Below are 17,632 nucleotides of genomic sequence, written 5' to 3' on the forward strand. Positions count from 1 at the left end.
TTTAACAGAGACTATACACACAAACCCTGCAAAATCAAATCAAATATCTGTTTCTTGCTGAAACAGAAATCAGTGATGGCAATTTGAGGCATTTTCTTAGTCCCACTGGGGATAGCACACACAAGATTAGTAAACCTCCAGAAGCACTTTCTACCAAGAAACTTCAGCAGGATTCTTTCGGATACCTGTTAGCAACAGAAAAACACTCTTCTGGGAAAAAAAAGTGCCTGCAGGAACAAGTAGTAGATAGCTTACACTTTTTAGGTGAATGGAGAGGAGGTGGGAAACAAGGTCTGGGATATTAAAAAATTGCTCACTGAACAATTTGGCCATTTTAATTTTCAATCAAAATGTATGTATTCTTGAAATACTACCTTTAATCAGCAAGCCAGAATTTCCCAAACTTATTTCTTAATTTGGTAGCAAACAGTTTAAATGTAGCAAAATGAAGGAAAAGGAATAGAGAATTCCTTCAGCTTTGGTAACCAGGGAGACAGATATGAGACATACCAAATCTCAGAATTTTATATATCTAACTCACAGTTTTGGAAGAAGGTATGGAAAGAATATCTTCAACATAAGTTGAACAAATCTCAATCTGTATACTGAGAATTTTCATTTTGGTTTTGTATATCTTGTATCTGTATGTGGAAAAAAGGAGAACTGATGTTATTAGCTCTCTCTAATAGCATATAAACCATTGCCTAGTTTCAACTCCTTAAAAAAGTAAAACCAGTTCATTTCTTACAATGAATGCTGGAAAAAGGGTAGTGAATGACAAATCTAAGGTGCAGTCTCTGAATAAAAAACTCAGCAGATGTTCACTGTTAAGCTATACACCTGTTAGCAGTTGCCTTTCCAATCAAGCTATTTGTTTCCAGTAGAGTGGTAAATCTTACAGACAAATCCATGAGAAATCAGGTTTCATTAGTTTTGCTTCTGAGAGAGTAACCTGTTAAAAGAATTCAGAGTGTAAACAGTATCTTGCCTTTCACTAGGTTGCCATATTAGCCACAAAAGACTAATAATGTGCATAGAGCAAGATGTAGGAACAGTTCCTAACTGGATTCCAAACACTGTGCCTCACATGTTATCTTAGACTACATCTGATTCATTTCATATGCAGCACAAAATACAGGATTTGGGTTGGAAGATTATAATGGCCTGGGACATCTTCCATTAGACCAGGTTGCTCTGACCCATCCTGACCCAACCTTACAACGCTTCCAGGAATGGGGCATGCACAGCTTTTCTGGGCAACCTGTGTTAGTGCCTCACCACGTTCACCCCAAAGATTTTCTTCCCGACATCCATCTATACCCACCCTCCTTAAATTTAAAACTTGTTAGTTGTCCTGTCACTACAGGCCTTGGTAGAAAAGTCCCTCCCCATCTTTCTTGTATGCCCACTTCAAGTACTGAAAGGCTGCAATAAAGTCTCCTCTGTGCCTTCTCTTCTCTCAGCCTGTCTTTATGAGAGAGGTGCTCCAGCCCTCTGATCAATTTAGTGGCCCTCCTCTAAATTGGACCCGCTGCAGCAGGTCCATGTCTTTCCTGTGCTGAGGACCTCAGAGCTGGATGCGGCACTCCAAGTGGGGTCTCGCCAGAGTGGAGTAGAGAGGCGAAATCCCCTCCTTTAACCTGCTGGCCAAGCTGGTTTTGATGCAGCCAGGACATGGTTGGCTTTCTGGGCTGCAAACGCACATTGCCGGCACATGTCCAGTTTTTCAGGATGGACGGTATCTTATTTAACACTTCCTAACTCCTCAAAAATCTACTCTGATTTGGGTTTCATGTAATTCTGGTAAGCCATGCATCCTGCTTCTGAGTAACTCCTACATTCTGTTAAGTTACACTGTAAGAATTCCCGCTTATCTTGCATGGGCACATTAATCCATTCTCTTAGGCTTGCAGTTACTGCAAGTTGCTGCCATTATGTTTGCACAACATAATTTGATGTTTAAAATCTGAGTAAATTGCCCCAGCTGCTTATCAGAGACAGCAATGAGGGCCCATGTGTTCATTTAGATGGCTAAGCCAGACTCAGTCTGTATGACGCCTATAATATGACTCATCACCTACTCTCTCAAGAGAGGAATGACTACTGTGCTGCAAATGTAGTCAGGACCGCAGAATATTTCCTCTGTTGCCTTGCAACTGTCTATACTGATTCCTCAGAGGAGAAATAGATCTTTGCATTTGGGCTCTGTTTATTGTAACTATCATTCTAACTGGCTGGACCTACTTGCATATAGTGAGCAATAAGGAAGGTAAGATGCAGTCATAAGTTCTTGTATAACATAGCCTTACCTTTCCAAACACACTTATTTCAAAAGATCTCAGCATCTCCTACCTTTCCTACTATACAGCTCAATATACATAGGTGGAAGTTTTATTTCACGAGTAAATAGATATTGAGCTGTTATTTCTAAGAACAGAAGGAAACTTAAAATGATTTATGCAGTAAGACTGGAGGACTGATTTGGTAAACCTTTGGGTTATTATTGACACAGATGAGGAAAAAAGATACAACACATTATCAAACAGCAGTTTAAAGGCATATATGAATTTCGGTGTAGCCTAAATAGAATCTTGAAGTCCAAGCAGAGATAAAGTGCATGCAGATAAAGCAGGCCATTCAAATTTTTATAAGATGTCTTTCAAAGAGCTATATGATCACTTAATCAATTTTCTCTTCTTGAAAACTGTCTGCATCATCCATGCAATCTTCAAGATCATTGTATCTCTGCAAATGAAATAAAACCTGTATTATTTAATCAATGTTTAATAACTAGGTTATGTAAAGACTGCTTTTTCTTGTTCAACACATTACCAAACATATCAATAACAATTTAGAAAGAATGATATCTGAAAGCTTGCTAAATGCAATTGTACTTCAAGTTGTCTTAAAATAGTTTATAAAGTGTTCCTAAATAATTCAAAGTGCTTCAGTGTAAATAAACAGAATTCTAAAATATTCTGTGCCTTACGTACGTGTTTCCAATCTTTCTAAGTTAAAGCTCGAGTTTGTTGTGTTGCTGCTTTCAAATGAAAGAGGAGTTTGCCCTCCACAGCCCAGAGATCATGCAGCTGTCAAAAAGCTTCATGTCAAAAGTTGATACAAACTCTATCTGAGCACAGCAACACAGCCGTGTTTGAAAGACTGGGTCAGCAGAAATGGATAAACAGTTAAGCTGAGTTGTATTATACAAGGCAAATAATTCAGAACTGATCAATTAAATCAGACATTTTATCTCAATGTACTTTTATCTCTTTGGAAAAGGATAGAGGAAATAATTCGGGCATACCTTCTGAATCCACCCACTCTCTTCCAAGTGGCTGAAAAGCCGTTCTACAGTGTCTTTGACTGGTTCATCCTCAACACCATTCAATTCGGCAACAGAGCTGCAATCCACATACAACTTGTACTTGAAGTGCTTCAAATTGTGATAAATTCTTGTCCGATTTGCACACACCAAGCCAACCTTCAAAACCTAGGCCAGAACAAACAAATCACTCTTTCTGATAGAACTGATTATCTTGACAATATACAGAATTGGTAAGTTAGTCTAGTATGACTCTAGTCAGTCCAGGAAATTTTTCTGAATAATGAAATAAACAGAATGATGCTACATGCATAAAATCAGTACAAAACCATGTAGTTTTCACAGCCACAGCACAGCGATTTATGAGCAAGCAGGCAGCCAGCAAGTCTATGCAATGGCAGCTTATCAGTATGGTCTTCTTGCAAACACAACCATGTTTATAATTGGTGGTATCTTTCATATCTCCTGGTGGAACTTCGTTATGAAATCACTAACACTTTAGACAACCATCATATTGTGAAAGCAGAGGAAGAGAAATCATTTGTTTACTTTTGCTTAATATGTAAGTACTTCCTAGGACATGAAATACCAGTTTTAACATTTTGTAGACTGATTAACTTTCAATAACAAATACGTAACTATACAAATAGACATATGCCTTGAAACATTTATTTAATAAATATAAGGGGGTGTGTTGAATTTCATAAAAATAAAATATGAAAACTGAGGTTTTGTAGAATGCAGACGTTAGGCCACAATGCTGTAGAAATCAAAGACTCACATCTCCCAGTTATTACCAGTCTTATTTCTAAGATTTCCATGCAGAATAGACAGAACTGTCTTATTTCACAGTCTTCTTTACAGCAGTATTTATAGGTAAACAAGTGGTAGATATGCTTGTTACTACATGGATTACAGTAAATTTGTTATAATCTATCAGCACTAAGATGAAAATACAGTGTGATACACTGGTTACAAAAATCTTTCGCCATCCTAAATCTTCACTAAGAGTATATGAAATTGGAGATGTGGGGAGGGAAAAAAGAGTCAATTTTCACCTGCATTTAAGGACATGCTGTGTTTCACAAGAGTATGTTTTGTCCCACTTCTACAAGAACAGTAGTTCCAGTAGATACAATGGCAAGTCAGAAGAGGATTCTATCCTCTCTAAGTGACCCACAGGTGCACTGATCGCTACTCTAATCCAAGGAGACAAAGTCTATTAGGTAAGAAATCCATGTCTGGCTGGTTTTCGGGGGTCAGGTTTTCTACACTCAAAGCAACATAATTAATACAAACATAAAGAAATTCAGCTCCTGATACATACACGAGAAATAGATTCAATTTTTCTGAAAAAAAACCAAACAACCAAACCTCATCAGCTTATCCTTCAAGAACAGCACTGTTTTGGACTGATGTCTTGTCACACTTTTGCAAGTAACAAGCACATAAATGGTTAAAGGTCAGAGTTCTTTGCATCAGTAATGCAAGCTGCAATTGTACAATTTAACATTACACACACACATATGTATAAAAGAACCAACTGTGTTATAAGTTGAAAAATGACTTTTTCTGAGCCACAACACTGATACCTTTTATTGCTGCCACTGGTAATAATCTGAATTATCTCAAATTACAAGAAGGTTAAGTTTTAATTGATGCTTACAACCTGCATTTTCAGTGAGCTTTTCCAAATGCATGACCAAATGTTTGCATCTGTGAGCAGTTCCCCAAAACACCTGACCTTAAATATATGAATATACTTAATTTCTGAAATATATTTTTATATAAAACCAGCAGCTCAATTGATATCAGCAGACATAATATCACTAAGTCAAAATGGTTATTAACTGCACTGTTAAACACCTTGAGATAAAAAATGCCTATTACTATATTGTAATTCTCTACTGATGATGCACACATTGTACCTATATGCAGCTCCATTTCTACTATCCCCAAAAATGAAAAGCTAAGGCTTGTGTTTGGTGCTGCAGGTGCTTCTGAAGTGCAAGACCTACCAACCAATGCTTGATTTATTCAAATTTCCAGAATTATCATTTCAAATACTGAAACAATCAAGAACTGAGCTGTGGCATTTTGTAGAGCATTTCAAAACTTTCCAAGTATCCCAAGCAATGAGGTGTGGCACTTGGAACATTATGTGATGCAAAACAGGAGATATCATCCTGCATCAAACTGATGGCCCAGTTCTTTACCCTGTGACAACAGCTAGCAGGATTTTGGGACGCACTAATAATTTCCCTTCAAAAATATCTTGTGGCAATGAGTTTCATAGCTTATTTATATGCGAGGTGTAAAGTACTGCCACAATGGGGAAATGCCAAATGCAAATAGCTAAATATCATATAAATGTAACTATGCATTGTGTTTTTAAAGCAAGAATGATAGTCTAAAAATAAAGAGCTATTTCAGAATGCAGTGTTGGAAAGAATCTCAGTACTGTACTCATTCTAATTTTTTCCTCTTGCAGTTCTCAGTCCCTCTGTCCTAATGCTTAACTTATCTACTCAAGCTGGCCCTATCAGCCAAAGTTGTGTTAAATCACTTTGTATGGAATGTAGGAGCATGGCCTGACAATAGCACAACATGTAGTGACTGAATCCATGTCCTCTAAGCATGTTTATAAACAGAAGTAGAACATGAAAACCGAGAGAGAAAACAGTTTATAATCCAGGTGACACAAGAGCAAAGAAGTGTGGGGGACACCTATACCTCTAAACTGTTTGATTCCCCTGACCATGAAGAAATGAGAATTGGCACCTACAGAGTGAACAATTACTGCAAGTCTAAGCAAAACTGGAACAGCTGTTTCTCTTCTTTTTCTATTGGCAAAGGAGAATACTTCAGAGATGAGAGAAAAGGAAAGTTTTATGCAGAAGAAGGGGGTTGGAGGTCTGTCTTTGTTCTCTCCACATCCACTTTTCTTGGGTATTTTCAAACAAATCTATAGAAGATAGTCCAACTATGTGTTTCCATTCAATCTGATCTGCCATTGCTGAACTACCTTTTCTATCAATTAATCAAGTTTGTGAAATGGCAGATTTATGAGCCTTTTTTTTCTTTTTACTTTTTCCTCCTTTCTTTTTTTCTCAACTGGCAGGAGAAGTCGATCAATGCATTGTCAACAGAACTTTAAAGACAACTTGAGAACAGTACTTTTAGCAGTCTAAATTGCAGGTCACCATAAGAACACAAATGTTGCATTATAAAGACACTATAAAAAATTACTGGAAAGTGCTCAATTACTCTTCCTCCTGACTGTTTTACAGCCCCTGAGCATGCACATAGCAGACATGCCTTCAGATGCTAGTGTACAGAGGGTAAAAAAAGCTCTCATTTTCTACTCTTAAGCTAAAGAGGACAAAAATGAACTAGCAAGTTAGTTAAATATTTCAAGTTTTTTCCAAAGTGAAAAACAGCCAACACTTTATGTAGGACAACATTTGGTCAGCAGTGAGGGAATTGCTACTGTTATTTCCACAGTTAAGTTGGAAGCTGAGAAAAGATAAATTCTTGTGCTGGTTCCCTTATTATTTCTGGTTAGGTAAGGCACACACTTCCCATGAAAAACTGAAATTTTTTAAATTAGTGATCTACATTTAGAGGCTTGTATGTAAGGAATAATGACTGTACAACAGACTGCAGTATCAGTGCTTGGAGGTCTCATTGTTTTCCTGCAATAAACAAGTGGCAAAACCTTGCTGGAAAAGCCTCGCTCTCTTGACTAATATGCACGTACATATTTTTCATAACAGAGTATCAGCAACTGCTGCTCAGAAAGGTCTGTAATCTAAGAAAAACTGGCACAGATATTCCTAGCTCCTGCATTACATGCAGAACCCAAGATGATGACATGGTAATCACACTGAGCCCCCTCAAATCTCTAAGTTAGAAAATTTGAAAAAATTCAAGCCATATAGACTTCCACTTCAGTACGGTGTACTTCCAGTCTGACAAGGGTTTCACTTTATTTTTGCAAAAGAAATCCCATTATACCTCATTATCAAATATACTGAATAAAAGACTTGTTCTGAAACTTTTTTCTTTTCAGCAAATACAGTGAGGAACTTCAGCTGTATTCAAAAATTCTTTTACACTCAGAAAGAAAACAAAAATACCATCTGTGCTTCCTGAAAGGGAAGAAAGGCAAAACTTGGATATCAGCTTGGTAAACTATAGTAATATTTTACTCTTGACAAATTGTGTACTTTGAGTTTCTCATAAGAGGTCATGAATTACATAACCTAAGGAAAGTATAACAATCATAACATGTAGCTGTAAATTTGAAGGGATGATGTCTAAATATTAGAAACACCCAAGTTTTTAATAGTCAAGGTCTTCAAAAGGCTCAGCTGCGAAATAAAATTATATTACGTTATTATTAAATTACTTTAGGTGACTCCTGAAGTTATCTAAATTGACTGCCTAATGCAACATCACGTAACAACAGGAAAAATGTCTTTCACTCCAAAAATATAATTTAATCTAAAATGTTCTAGTAGAGACAACTGAGTGAGAAAAAAATGCAAGTAGTTCTGATAATGCAGTAAGTCTTCTCAAAACGAGATCAGCAACTTCAAGCGTCAATGCAACTGAGATGCCAAGATACTTTGTCCTGAGTGAAAAGGTATGTGGGAAATAGCAGGTGAGCAAAAAAATCTGAAGAATGAAGCAGTAAATTCTGACTAGGTCGCACTTGGACTATTAGGATGATCAGGGCACTGTTTCACTCAGTGTTTGGACCTAGGGCAAACAAGAACTGTTGGAGTACATGTGGATGCTCCAAATGCTAGAGGAATAGTAGGCACAGAATTAGCAAACCTAGTGACCCAATGTAGAACAAACCTTATTTGTCACAAAATAGAAAACACAATAATTCGAGGGAGATGATTGTCCATCATACAGAAAGTTACTTTTACAATGTTTCTGAAAGCTGATCAATGCAAGATCCTTACCGGGAAAGTCTTAAGGGCATTATAGGCACACACAAAGGTAAAGGGCTTTCAAGTGATCTACCTTCAATGAAAAGGCATTCTGATATTTAGAATATATGAAAATATGAGGAAAATGTAATTCTTAATTTCAAGTCTCAGACTCCTGGCATACAGACATAGGATCTTATCAAGATTTAAAAAAAAAAAAAATCATAGTATTTCTCTGGTACTTGGTGAAACCCAGGAATGCCAGGCACGTGCAGAGCATCGGTCATGTAATTTCTTTACCACTGCTTTCCCTTCTTTTAAGATACGCATCTGCTTTAGGATTTTCAATCTCCTATTAATTGTTACTGACAAAACCAAAAGTTACTTTAGAAATAACTGAGTACTCATATTAGTACTTTGGTTAGTATGTAAATCTTCACGTGTGCTGTCAGCCTCCTTGCATACTACTTCCTCAAGTACCACAAAAGACAAGCATGCTGAGTAGGTTGCCATGTACCTAGAGTTTCCTTCTTGCCCTGGATGGGACTCTGACTGCAGAGATTTGAAGCAGAGAAAAGAATAGAGGCAAATGTCAATTCTGACTTAAGGGAAAGAGTTATCAACAACCCTGTCATATGTCTTAGAGTTCTTTATCCTTTATCATGAAGCCCAGCTCGTGGCTGGGTACACTTATTAGCATTTACATCTGCTGCATCCAGTACTAATATTAAGTGGTAAAAGTGGGGAGGAAATATTGCACGGATCATCGTGACACAGGCAAAAACAAACATCATAGAAAAAGATGTAATTTATTTTCTTGATAAAAGTTGGATTTATTTGACAATACTTTTCATTACCTCTTTCCCAACAGGGAAGGGGGGCAGACAGAGGGGAATGGCTCCATTCATCTTGTCAAGTTTTATAGGAACTTCCTTCATAATTCCTAGCTAAATCCAAGACTATACTTCAAACTATAAAATGGTCCTCATATTTAAAAATTAATAGGGTCTAAACATGGAAATACAATAGCCTAACACTTGCCTCTAGCATTATAGACATAGATGTGTTGATAGGTAAGTTTCTGTAATACTACACAAAGCTTAAAAATAGAGTGCTTGTTTGAAGTTACCTGCTTGTCATTTGACATGAAGTCATCCACTTCCAAAGTTTTACTATTATAAAGCTGTCCAGAGAGCAACACTTTAAACTTACAATACCGCTTCAATTCACAGGCCTGACAAGACATAGTTTTTGGATTTTTCAGGATTATGCGAACATCTGGGTAACAATCCACACGCTCCTGAAAAACAGATTTCAAATAACATTAAAGAATCTTTCTAAAATGAATAATGCCTCAAATAGAGTGCTGAGTTCTCTGTACTCACAAAAAATTAGTCCAAGAAAAATGAAAGAGATTCAAATCTGCAATCTTTCATCATTCAGTTGTGAACACAGACCTTCTCCATCATCTTCCAACACTTCACTCAGTTCACTCTAGTTCATTAATTCTTTCTTTTGGCTTCAGACCTAGAAAATGGCTTCTACATCCTGGCAGAATTTTTCTCATACCTTTTTTTTTTTTTTAGGGGGTAGGGGTGCAACTACATCAGTTGTTCTCCTTCAGATAAATACACTGTCTCTCTGCACTGGCCAGACCCCATTATTACAGTGATTATTAGAACACCACACCTATCACACTAATACTATTCTAGTAGTATGCATATGATGACTCTGTTCCTGTATACTGACTTCATTTTTTGTAGTAGTAGTAGAAGATTCATGAGCATACTAGTTTATCTTTTTGTGGGAGGAGGAAGAAATTTTGTTATAACATTTACAAAGTCATAGAAAAATCCTCAAAAAGTCATCTGCTGAAGTTAGCAGGAGAAGCATTCAGGTAGCTGAGAAGAGATTCCGTTCTGCTACCTGAATGTTTATCTGGTTATAAACACATAAAATATTTCTGATACTTATAAGCATTGAAACAAATTACGTAAGTTAAAGAACAATGAGTTTCTATTAAAAAGTATATATAACTACACCAATTGCTGTACCTTTACAGAGAATTATAGTGTTAAAAAAAAAAAGTCAGTAATGATTTGATTTGGAAGCCACTTCACTGTTTAAAGTAGAACCTACATACCTTGTATCGATCTTTCCAGCGACTTCTAGCGATTAAGTTCTCAAGCCGAGGCTGAATGAAGCGGTCGTCCAAATAATGAAGTGAGAGCAACATATCTTGTGCATACTTCTTTTGTCTTGTTCCATCTGCTCAGCGAGAATCATTACTAATTTGCTGACCACCCTTTCTTATACAAGTTTCTTGAGATAAAATTTGCAAGGACACAATACTTCTGCATACTAAAAACTATGAATGATTTTAATAAATTATTACTCAATATATTTGCTACTGTTACCCATAAAAGTGATCCATGCATCTTTGATAAAGGAATATATTTAATTATTTTAAAAGTGGTACATGAATAAACTCTACAGTCAAAGTTAAAGTGAAAAGTTGTCATCCCAAATAGAGATCCATTGACTCAATCCCATTTAAAAGAATGGAAAAGGAGGAAGGAGGGGAGAAATGTCTTGCTTTTTGTCCAGTCTATTTAAGTTGTTCTTAACGCATAAGGGGGGTGGTTGCAATCCATGAAAACAAACTGCTCTGAGCTACTTCACAGCACTTTGTCACTTATAAAGAGCACAGAGAAACTAACCTTCACACTCCACCAGCACAGTCAGATGCCTTGAGTTAGGCAGCATAAGTACTTCCAAATACTTACTCAAGCAAAATAAATAAACAAGCATGAGGATGAGTAAAATTACAACTGTTCCACTACTGTCTCCCAAATACACGCTGGACCCCAGGAATTAAATAGGACTTTCATAGGTGCAGGCCAATGCATACTGTTCTGGAACTTCAGCATGTACAGACATACAACTTAACACAGCTACCTTCTCATGTCTTCTAGCAATCATCATGGCTGGGCTTCACAAATGAACATTTGGGAAGGGCTTTACCCACGTTTGTTACAAGCACGCTGGTGGCTAAAAAGGCCAATACGAGACGGGCACGTCCGGTTGCACTTCTAGCAATACTGTTATTAAAAAAAAACCCCACCAGAACTGAGAAGGACCACTGTCTATCTAGCTTGCTATATAAAACCATTAATTGTCATAGATTTCATAATTGCGATTAACTGTTTTTCCCTATTCACTTTACACACACACATTTACAGTATAAGCATGAAGAGGCTGTGCTAGACCATAAAAAAATTCCTCGTAATAAAAAGCAAGTCTGAACTCTAATACTATAGTAGCTACTCTTGATTCAAGCTAATGAAAAGATTCACTTTCATTAACTCAGAAAAATCCATCTACATTACAAAAATACTTTTTTGTTATGTTCATACTATTCAATGTTCATGTACAACCTCCAGCTCCCCCACAGAGCTCACCTACTTCCAGCACCTTGGCAGTAAGTTGCTACATTTTATAGAGCAGATACCATTTGAAACAGACGGAAGTTATTACAACATTAATCTGGAAAAGTTTACTTAGTACTATTCATAAGCTTGTTTTCACTTGGTGAAACAAAACAAACCAACCACCTGAAAGAACTAGCCGTGGTAGATGAAAGACATTTTTAACTCCAAGAATATACAGCCTTTATTCTGAGGTCTGTGGTATTCTTCAGTTTCTCTGTTTCCTCTTAGTTCTGATAACACCAAAACTTCCTCTCTTTGGCACTTTACTGACTCTTCCACAATCTGACTTGGACAGTTCTCTCCTTAATCCCATCTTTACAGTGCTTTTGAAACTACATGTAAGGTTGTCATTCAGCCCCACTAGGCCAAATGCTAAAAAGCACTTCCCCAGAAAGAACAAGACAAAAAGTACTGACTGCTGCTAAACTTTATTTATCTGAAATCACAAATGTTAGACAAAAAGAAAGGAAAAAAATCAGATATGGAGTCATCACCATAGCTAAAATTATTTATTACCAAATTCCTCAGAAAAAAAGCTACGGAGCACAAAAAATTTTGACAAATCAGCTGACCTTGCACTGTTTTCATTGTTTTGAAACTAATTTTGCTTTCATGCTGTAAAGGTTACTGATCAGTAACACAGAAACACTTCCTTTCATCTCAAAAAGGCATTTTAAGCCTTCTAGGCTTAAAAGAATTAAGTCTACACCTTTTTCCAAGATTAGTCTATCCTCCCCTCTCCTGCCAAAGTTACAGAGCAGGGAAACCACATGCAGATTTCAGGACTCAGCTCTATACTCTAATAAGGAGAAACACTCCTCCCTAGAATAAATGGCTTTGTATAACTTTGAATGCACTATAATGTTATTTAATGTGATTTACTTACCATATAATGAGCTCAGAAAAGTGTCATCAATTGCATTTATGAGGAAAGCCTTTACTATTCTTTTGAAGTGTACATAATGATCACAGCGAGGTACTGGGAAGAAAGCAGTATCATCAGAATTTACCCAAAAAAGGGAAAAAAAAACAGAAAAAAAAGCAATATTAGAAGTCCTGTAAGAATTCTTTTTTTCATTATTGTGAATTTAGAATTTTAAACTTATTTAAATATGGATTTAGAAATAATTGCATGGTATAACATCCACACCCTTAAGATTCTGCCTCTAAAGTATACTTCTCATCCCAATGATCCTACACAATTTTAGCATCCTCGAGTCACATACACTTTCAGTAAGAGCCCACAGAAAGAGCTACGAACACTAAAAGAAGTGAATAATTTGTTCTATGAATAGCAAGAAATAATGCAAAACAGAGAAGACCAGGCTTATGTTGTGGTTTTTTGGTTGTTTTGGGGGGTTTTGTTGTTGTTGTTTTGGTTTTGTTTGTTTATTTTTTCTATCTTTCTTTCAAATACCCACAGTTCTGCTAAGGTCTTCATTGGGCAAGAAATACTACAAATGCTTGTGATCACCTACACTAGCACGGACTGCCTAATCAGTACATACCTCTTTCTGAACAACAAAATACGGAAGAAAATAACTCATATAAAGGTCTGTTTCAAATGTCTCTGCTCCATCCAGAAACCGGTTCTCATATAAGAACAACTTGAAGAGTTTTCTTGCTCTATGCAGTTTGGCCAGTCTTGGCCAATGAAGTCAGAAACCCCTCTAGACCTCTACTACCAAGTCTCACCACCACAGAATAAAAATACGTTAAAAAAAAAAAAATCCCAAGCCCCAAACCTTCAAACTCCTGGTAAGAATAGAATTTGGACAGAATTAACATAGTTGCTCTTAGTGTTTATCACAGGATGGAGTTTGATGCTTTCAGGTCTCCACAGGAATGACTGTGGCATCGGCAGCCTACTTCATCCTAAATCAGACCAACTTAAAAAATTCTGTGCAATAAAGTTAACCTTCCTTCCCCTGAAATTATATTCTCTCTTTAATTAAGATACCGAAAGACTGCAAAAGTTTACTGTGGCAATCAGACTGCTTCCACAATAAATTGAAGCCTTTAGGAATCTGCTTTCAAAATATCATATCCTATTACTTAGCATTTGTATTTAGCCCATTAATTTTTATAACAGTACTACAAGCAAGTTATACATACAGAATTACCACTAATTTTGATCTTACACTGTGGGATGTAGTATGACAGCAACTCGCTATTTGATGTATTTAGTTGCTTTTGTTGTGGCTGATTTTCACTCTTTACGCGCTCTATGTTGTTGTCATCATCGTTATCATCATCTTCATCTTCCTCTACTATAAAATCTTCCATGCTGCCACTCTCAGTTTCACTACCTTCTGTTGGTGTGAGGGGCAAGTGACAAAGCGGTTCCTCTTCTATTTCTGCTTCACTATTAGAATCCTAATTAAATTTTAAAAGGTACTTCAAACAACAAGAATTTTCAGTATTTGCACTGACAAAATACTACGTATACTAGCTTTTTGACCATCTCATTACACTATTTGTTCACAATTTGTAACAATTAAGCAGGTACACATTTCCAAAAAATACATCATTCTGTACCAGATGACAATTACTTTCAGATTTAAATTAGCCATCTCCATGTACCTCTCTTCAGTCTATCTGTAGGAATTAACCTGAGATCTCCAAGTTACTTTAGCAGGTATTCTGCTTCCTGATAAAAAGCATCTGATAGCTTTTCAGCAGTCAATATTATGTAGTTAATGTGACTATTAAAATGTGACAGAACTACTGATTTGTCATGCATTCAAAACCAAAAAATCCCACTGATTTATATCTATTAGTCTTCGCCTTTCCTCACATTAAATATTTTCTCCAATTAAATTTCAAAGATAAAACCCAGACCTCCCAATTTGCACTGCTGCAAGATCTCCGAGCTGCACTTTTTCTTGCAAGTTCTTTCAGTTTTGCAAACACTTTCTGTTTCCTACTAGTAGAAACATTCTCTGTAGGGCACGTTTTATCAGGTTGCTGTTCTTCGGAACTGTCATCCTCATCCATTATACAGCGGCGCTTAGCAAAAACTCTTCTAACCAGTACGTCACTGTCCTGACTTTCATCACTGTCATACAAGACAGAGGTGTTTGACCTCTTACGCTTCCCAGGCACAATGCACTCATCCTCCCCATCATCTGTTCCTTCTGCATTGTGGCCTTTTTCTTCCCGATCTGAAAGACTGCTCTTAATGAAAGTTTCATCCTTTTCATCTGTTTCACTTTCTGATGTGGTAGGCTCCTCCTCCTCAGAGGTAGCTGAGGATTCGTCACTGCTGTCAAGTAGTATGAGTTCCCTTTTAGTACGCCTCCAATCGACCCGGGATTTGGAAGACGACAGCTCTGTTCCTGCTGCCTTATTTCTTGTTTCGTATCTTCTGACAGGTGCTTTTATCTCCATTGGGAGGCTGTGGCAACACACCGAAGTACAAACCGGTAAGACAAAGCACTCATTACATTATGCCATTAAAAAAGTACATAAGCATACATATTTTGTTACATACACTTACGACTTGACAGTACCATTAAGAGACACGCGTGGAAACCAGGATCAAACAAAAATAAACCTGCACAGTAACTTCTGAGGGCGATACACCTTACTGAAAACATGCAGAAGAGCAGAAGTGCCCGCACCCAGCGGCGCTTCTGGATAAACTGAAGAACTCAGGTCTGAAGCGCAGCTACCGGTCCCACCGTCCTCTCCCAACCCTGGAAGCCTCCAGCTCCGTTCCAGACCTGCTCTGACGGCACCGCTCGCTCGGGACCAGCGCCTTCAGGGCCCACTGCGGAGCGGCCCGTGCCTACAGCTGCTGCCCCTTACTCTGCCAGCCCCGCAAGAAGGCCTGAGGGGACCCGCGCCGCGCCGAGCTGTGCCGGCCCCGCTCCACACCCCGGGACAGAGCGGGACAGAGCGGGACAGGACGGGACAGGACGGGACAGAGCGGGACCAGGACGGGACAGAGGCGGGACAGGGACGGGGGATAGGACGGGACAGGAACGGACAGGACGGACGAGCGGGACAGAGCGGGGACAGAGGCGGGACCACACCGGGACACACCGGAACACACCGGGACAGGACGGGACAGGAACGGGAACAGGAACGGGAACAGGACCGAGAGACAGGACGGGACAGGGAGGGCCGAACGGAACGCCACCGTGAGCTTCGCGCGCCGCCGTTACTTTGGGCGTCCACCGTGACGCTTCCCGCCGCCCGGCCCTCTCGGCCGCTGAGCGGAGGCTCCGCCCCCCTCCCGCCGCCCCGGGCACCGCGATTGGCCACCGCCCCCTGTCACTCAGCCTGCCGCTGTGTTTACGGAAGTGCTGTCAGGCCGCGGCGGGGATTGGCGCGCAGTGGTTGGGGAGGTAGAGGTGTCGTGTTCCAGTCCTGCCTCGGCAGGTCTCGGGCAGCAATGGCGTGGGGTGGTTTAGTTGTTTTTGTCCGGCCTAGATACATTCCTGAGGAAAATCTGTGTGGGCTTGTGAGGTACGGCACCTCCCCAGAGGGGCTGACAGAGACTGCCGCTGGTCTGGTCTGAGGTGCACCCCGCCACAGCAGGTCCCTCAGCGCTGCCGGCGCTCCGCTTCTCTGCATCCCTGGGAACAAACTCGGTGGATTAATGAGGAGCGGCTGAGAGAGTTGGGGATGTTTACCCTGGAGAAAAGGGGGCTCATGGGGGAACCTTATCGCTCTCCACAACTACCTGAAAGGAGCTTGTAGCCTGGGGGGGTGTGGAGGTGTCGGTCTCTTCTCCGAGACAACAAGTGACAGGACGAGAGGAAATGGCCTGAAGTTGTGCCAGGGGAGGTTTAGACTGGATCCTAGGAAGTATTTCTTCATTGCAAGGGTTATCAAGCATTAGAACAGTCTGCCCAGGGAAGTGATTGAATCACCATCCCTAGAAGTGTTCATAAAAACCGTGTGGATATGGCACTTGAGGGCATGGTTTGATGGTGAATATGGTGGTGGTACTGGGCTGATGGTTGGGCTTGATGATCTGAAAGGTCTTCTCCAAACTTAATGATGAATAATGAGCTGCTGCTGTTGTTCTGCTTAAGATGTCTGTTGAATAGGATGCTGGATTCTGTTCAGAGCTAATATGCTTACAAATACATTTTAATAACAACATTCATGTCTTAAATTTTCTCTGCTTTGCTTGGTCTGTGGCAGAAAACTACTGCTACCTTGGAACTTATTCTGCTGACATTTTTTGTACATTTTTAGCAAGATCTTGAAATTGTTTCCATGTATTTCTTAAAAAAATAGCTAGCAACAAAACAACGAGAGGAAGCCCTCTCATTTCTCATCTTATTTGCACAGGACTGCTATGACATTGACATGGCAAAGAGGTGTGGACAGGCATTTATGTACGTGGTGGGTTGAATTCCCAACAAAATGTTTATATTGCAAGGATTATAATGATTATAAATCAAGGATTATATTGCATTTAGGGATTTATAGTCTTGGACTGACATTTGGTTTAATTGCTTTAAATTTAAAGTCAGTACATGAATTTTCAAACAAATAAACGGATCAGAGTTTTCCCATGATTTAATATTTCCTCCAAAGTGTGGTGGAAGTTAACATTTCAGGGTACTGCTCTTCATCGCGCGTCTTGCTTCCAACGTCGCCACCTTGTGACAAAAGGGGTGAAGGAAACCTAGTAGTTTTACTCATGTAGTACACGAGACGGAAATAAGGTAGCTACAATAAAAATATTGTATGCAACTGAAGAAAATATATAGTAAATAATTTTTTTTACTTGAATTACATGAAGAGTTTTAGTTATGAATACTGGCTTCTGAAGGACAGCAAAGAAGTTTTTATTATTCACAGTGCTGAAAATCTTATATCCTGATTTTCTGGATGATTTTTCAGGGGAGTCT

At 38.8% G+C, this 17,632-nt stretch overlaps 1 protein-coding gene across 1 annotated transcript; it reads right to left on the reverse strand.

Annotated features, from left to right (window-relative positions):
* Positions 1-1,932: 1,932 nt before the first annotated feature.
* Positions 1,933-15,450, reverse strand: CCDC82 (coiled-coil domain containing 82). Its single transcript, XM_018071438.3, has 8 exons — positions 15,272-15,450; positions 14,601-15,156; positions 13,901-14,135; positions 12,646-12,738; positions 10,412-10,536; positions 9,398-9,568; positions 3,308-3,493; positions 1,933-2,745 (listed from the first exon to the last, which is right to left on the reverse strand). Exons 2-8 carry the CDS (start codon positions 15,147-15,149, stop codon positions 2,680-2,682), a joined length of 1,425 nt encoding a protein of 474 aa, XP_017926927.1. The 5' UTR covers positions 15,150-15,156; positions 15,272-15,450; the 3' UTR covers positions 1,933-2,679.
* Positions 15,451-17,632: the final 2,182 nt, after the last annotated feature.

This window comes from Manacus vitellinus, unplaced genomic scaffold (genome assembly GCF_001715985.3).
Source record: "Manacus vitellinus isolate BGI_N305 unplaced genomic scaffold, ASM171598v3 scaffold_2_pilon, whole genome shotgun sequence".
Taxonomy (NCBI): Eukaryota; Metazoa; Chordata; class Aves; order Passeriformes; family Pipridae; genus Manacus; species Manacus vitellinus.

What these genes read in the sequence shown, in the direction of transcription:
- CCDC82 (XM_018071438.3), bottom strand. Translation starts at nt 15,149, where the DNA reads ATGGAGATAAAAGCACCTGTCAGAAGATACGAAACAAGAAATAAGGCA. An exon ending in GCAGCAGTGCAAATTGGGAG is followed by an intron (nt 14,136 to 14,600) that starts GTCTGGGTTTTA and finishes AAATTTAATTAG; the next exon opens with GATTCTAATAGTGAAGCAGA. An exon ending in AGAGTGGGTGGATTCAGAAG is followed by an intron (nt 2,746 to 3,307) that starts GTATGCCCGAAT and finishes TTTCATTTGCAG; the next exon opens with AGATACAATGATCTTGAAGA.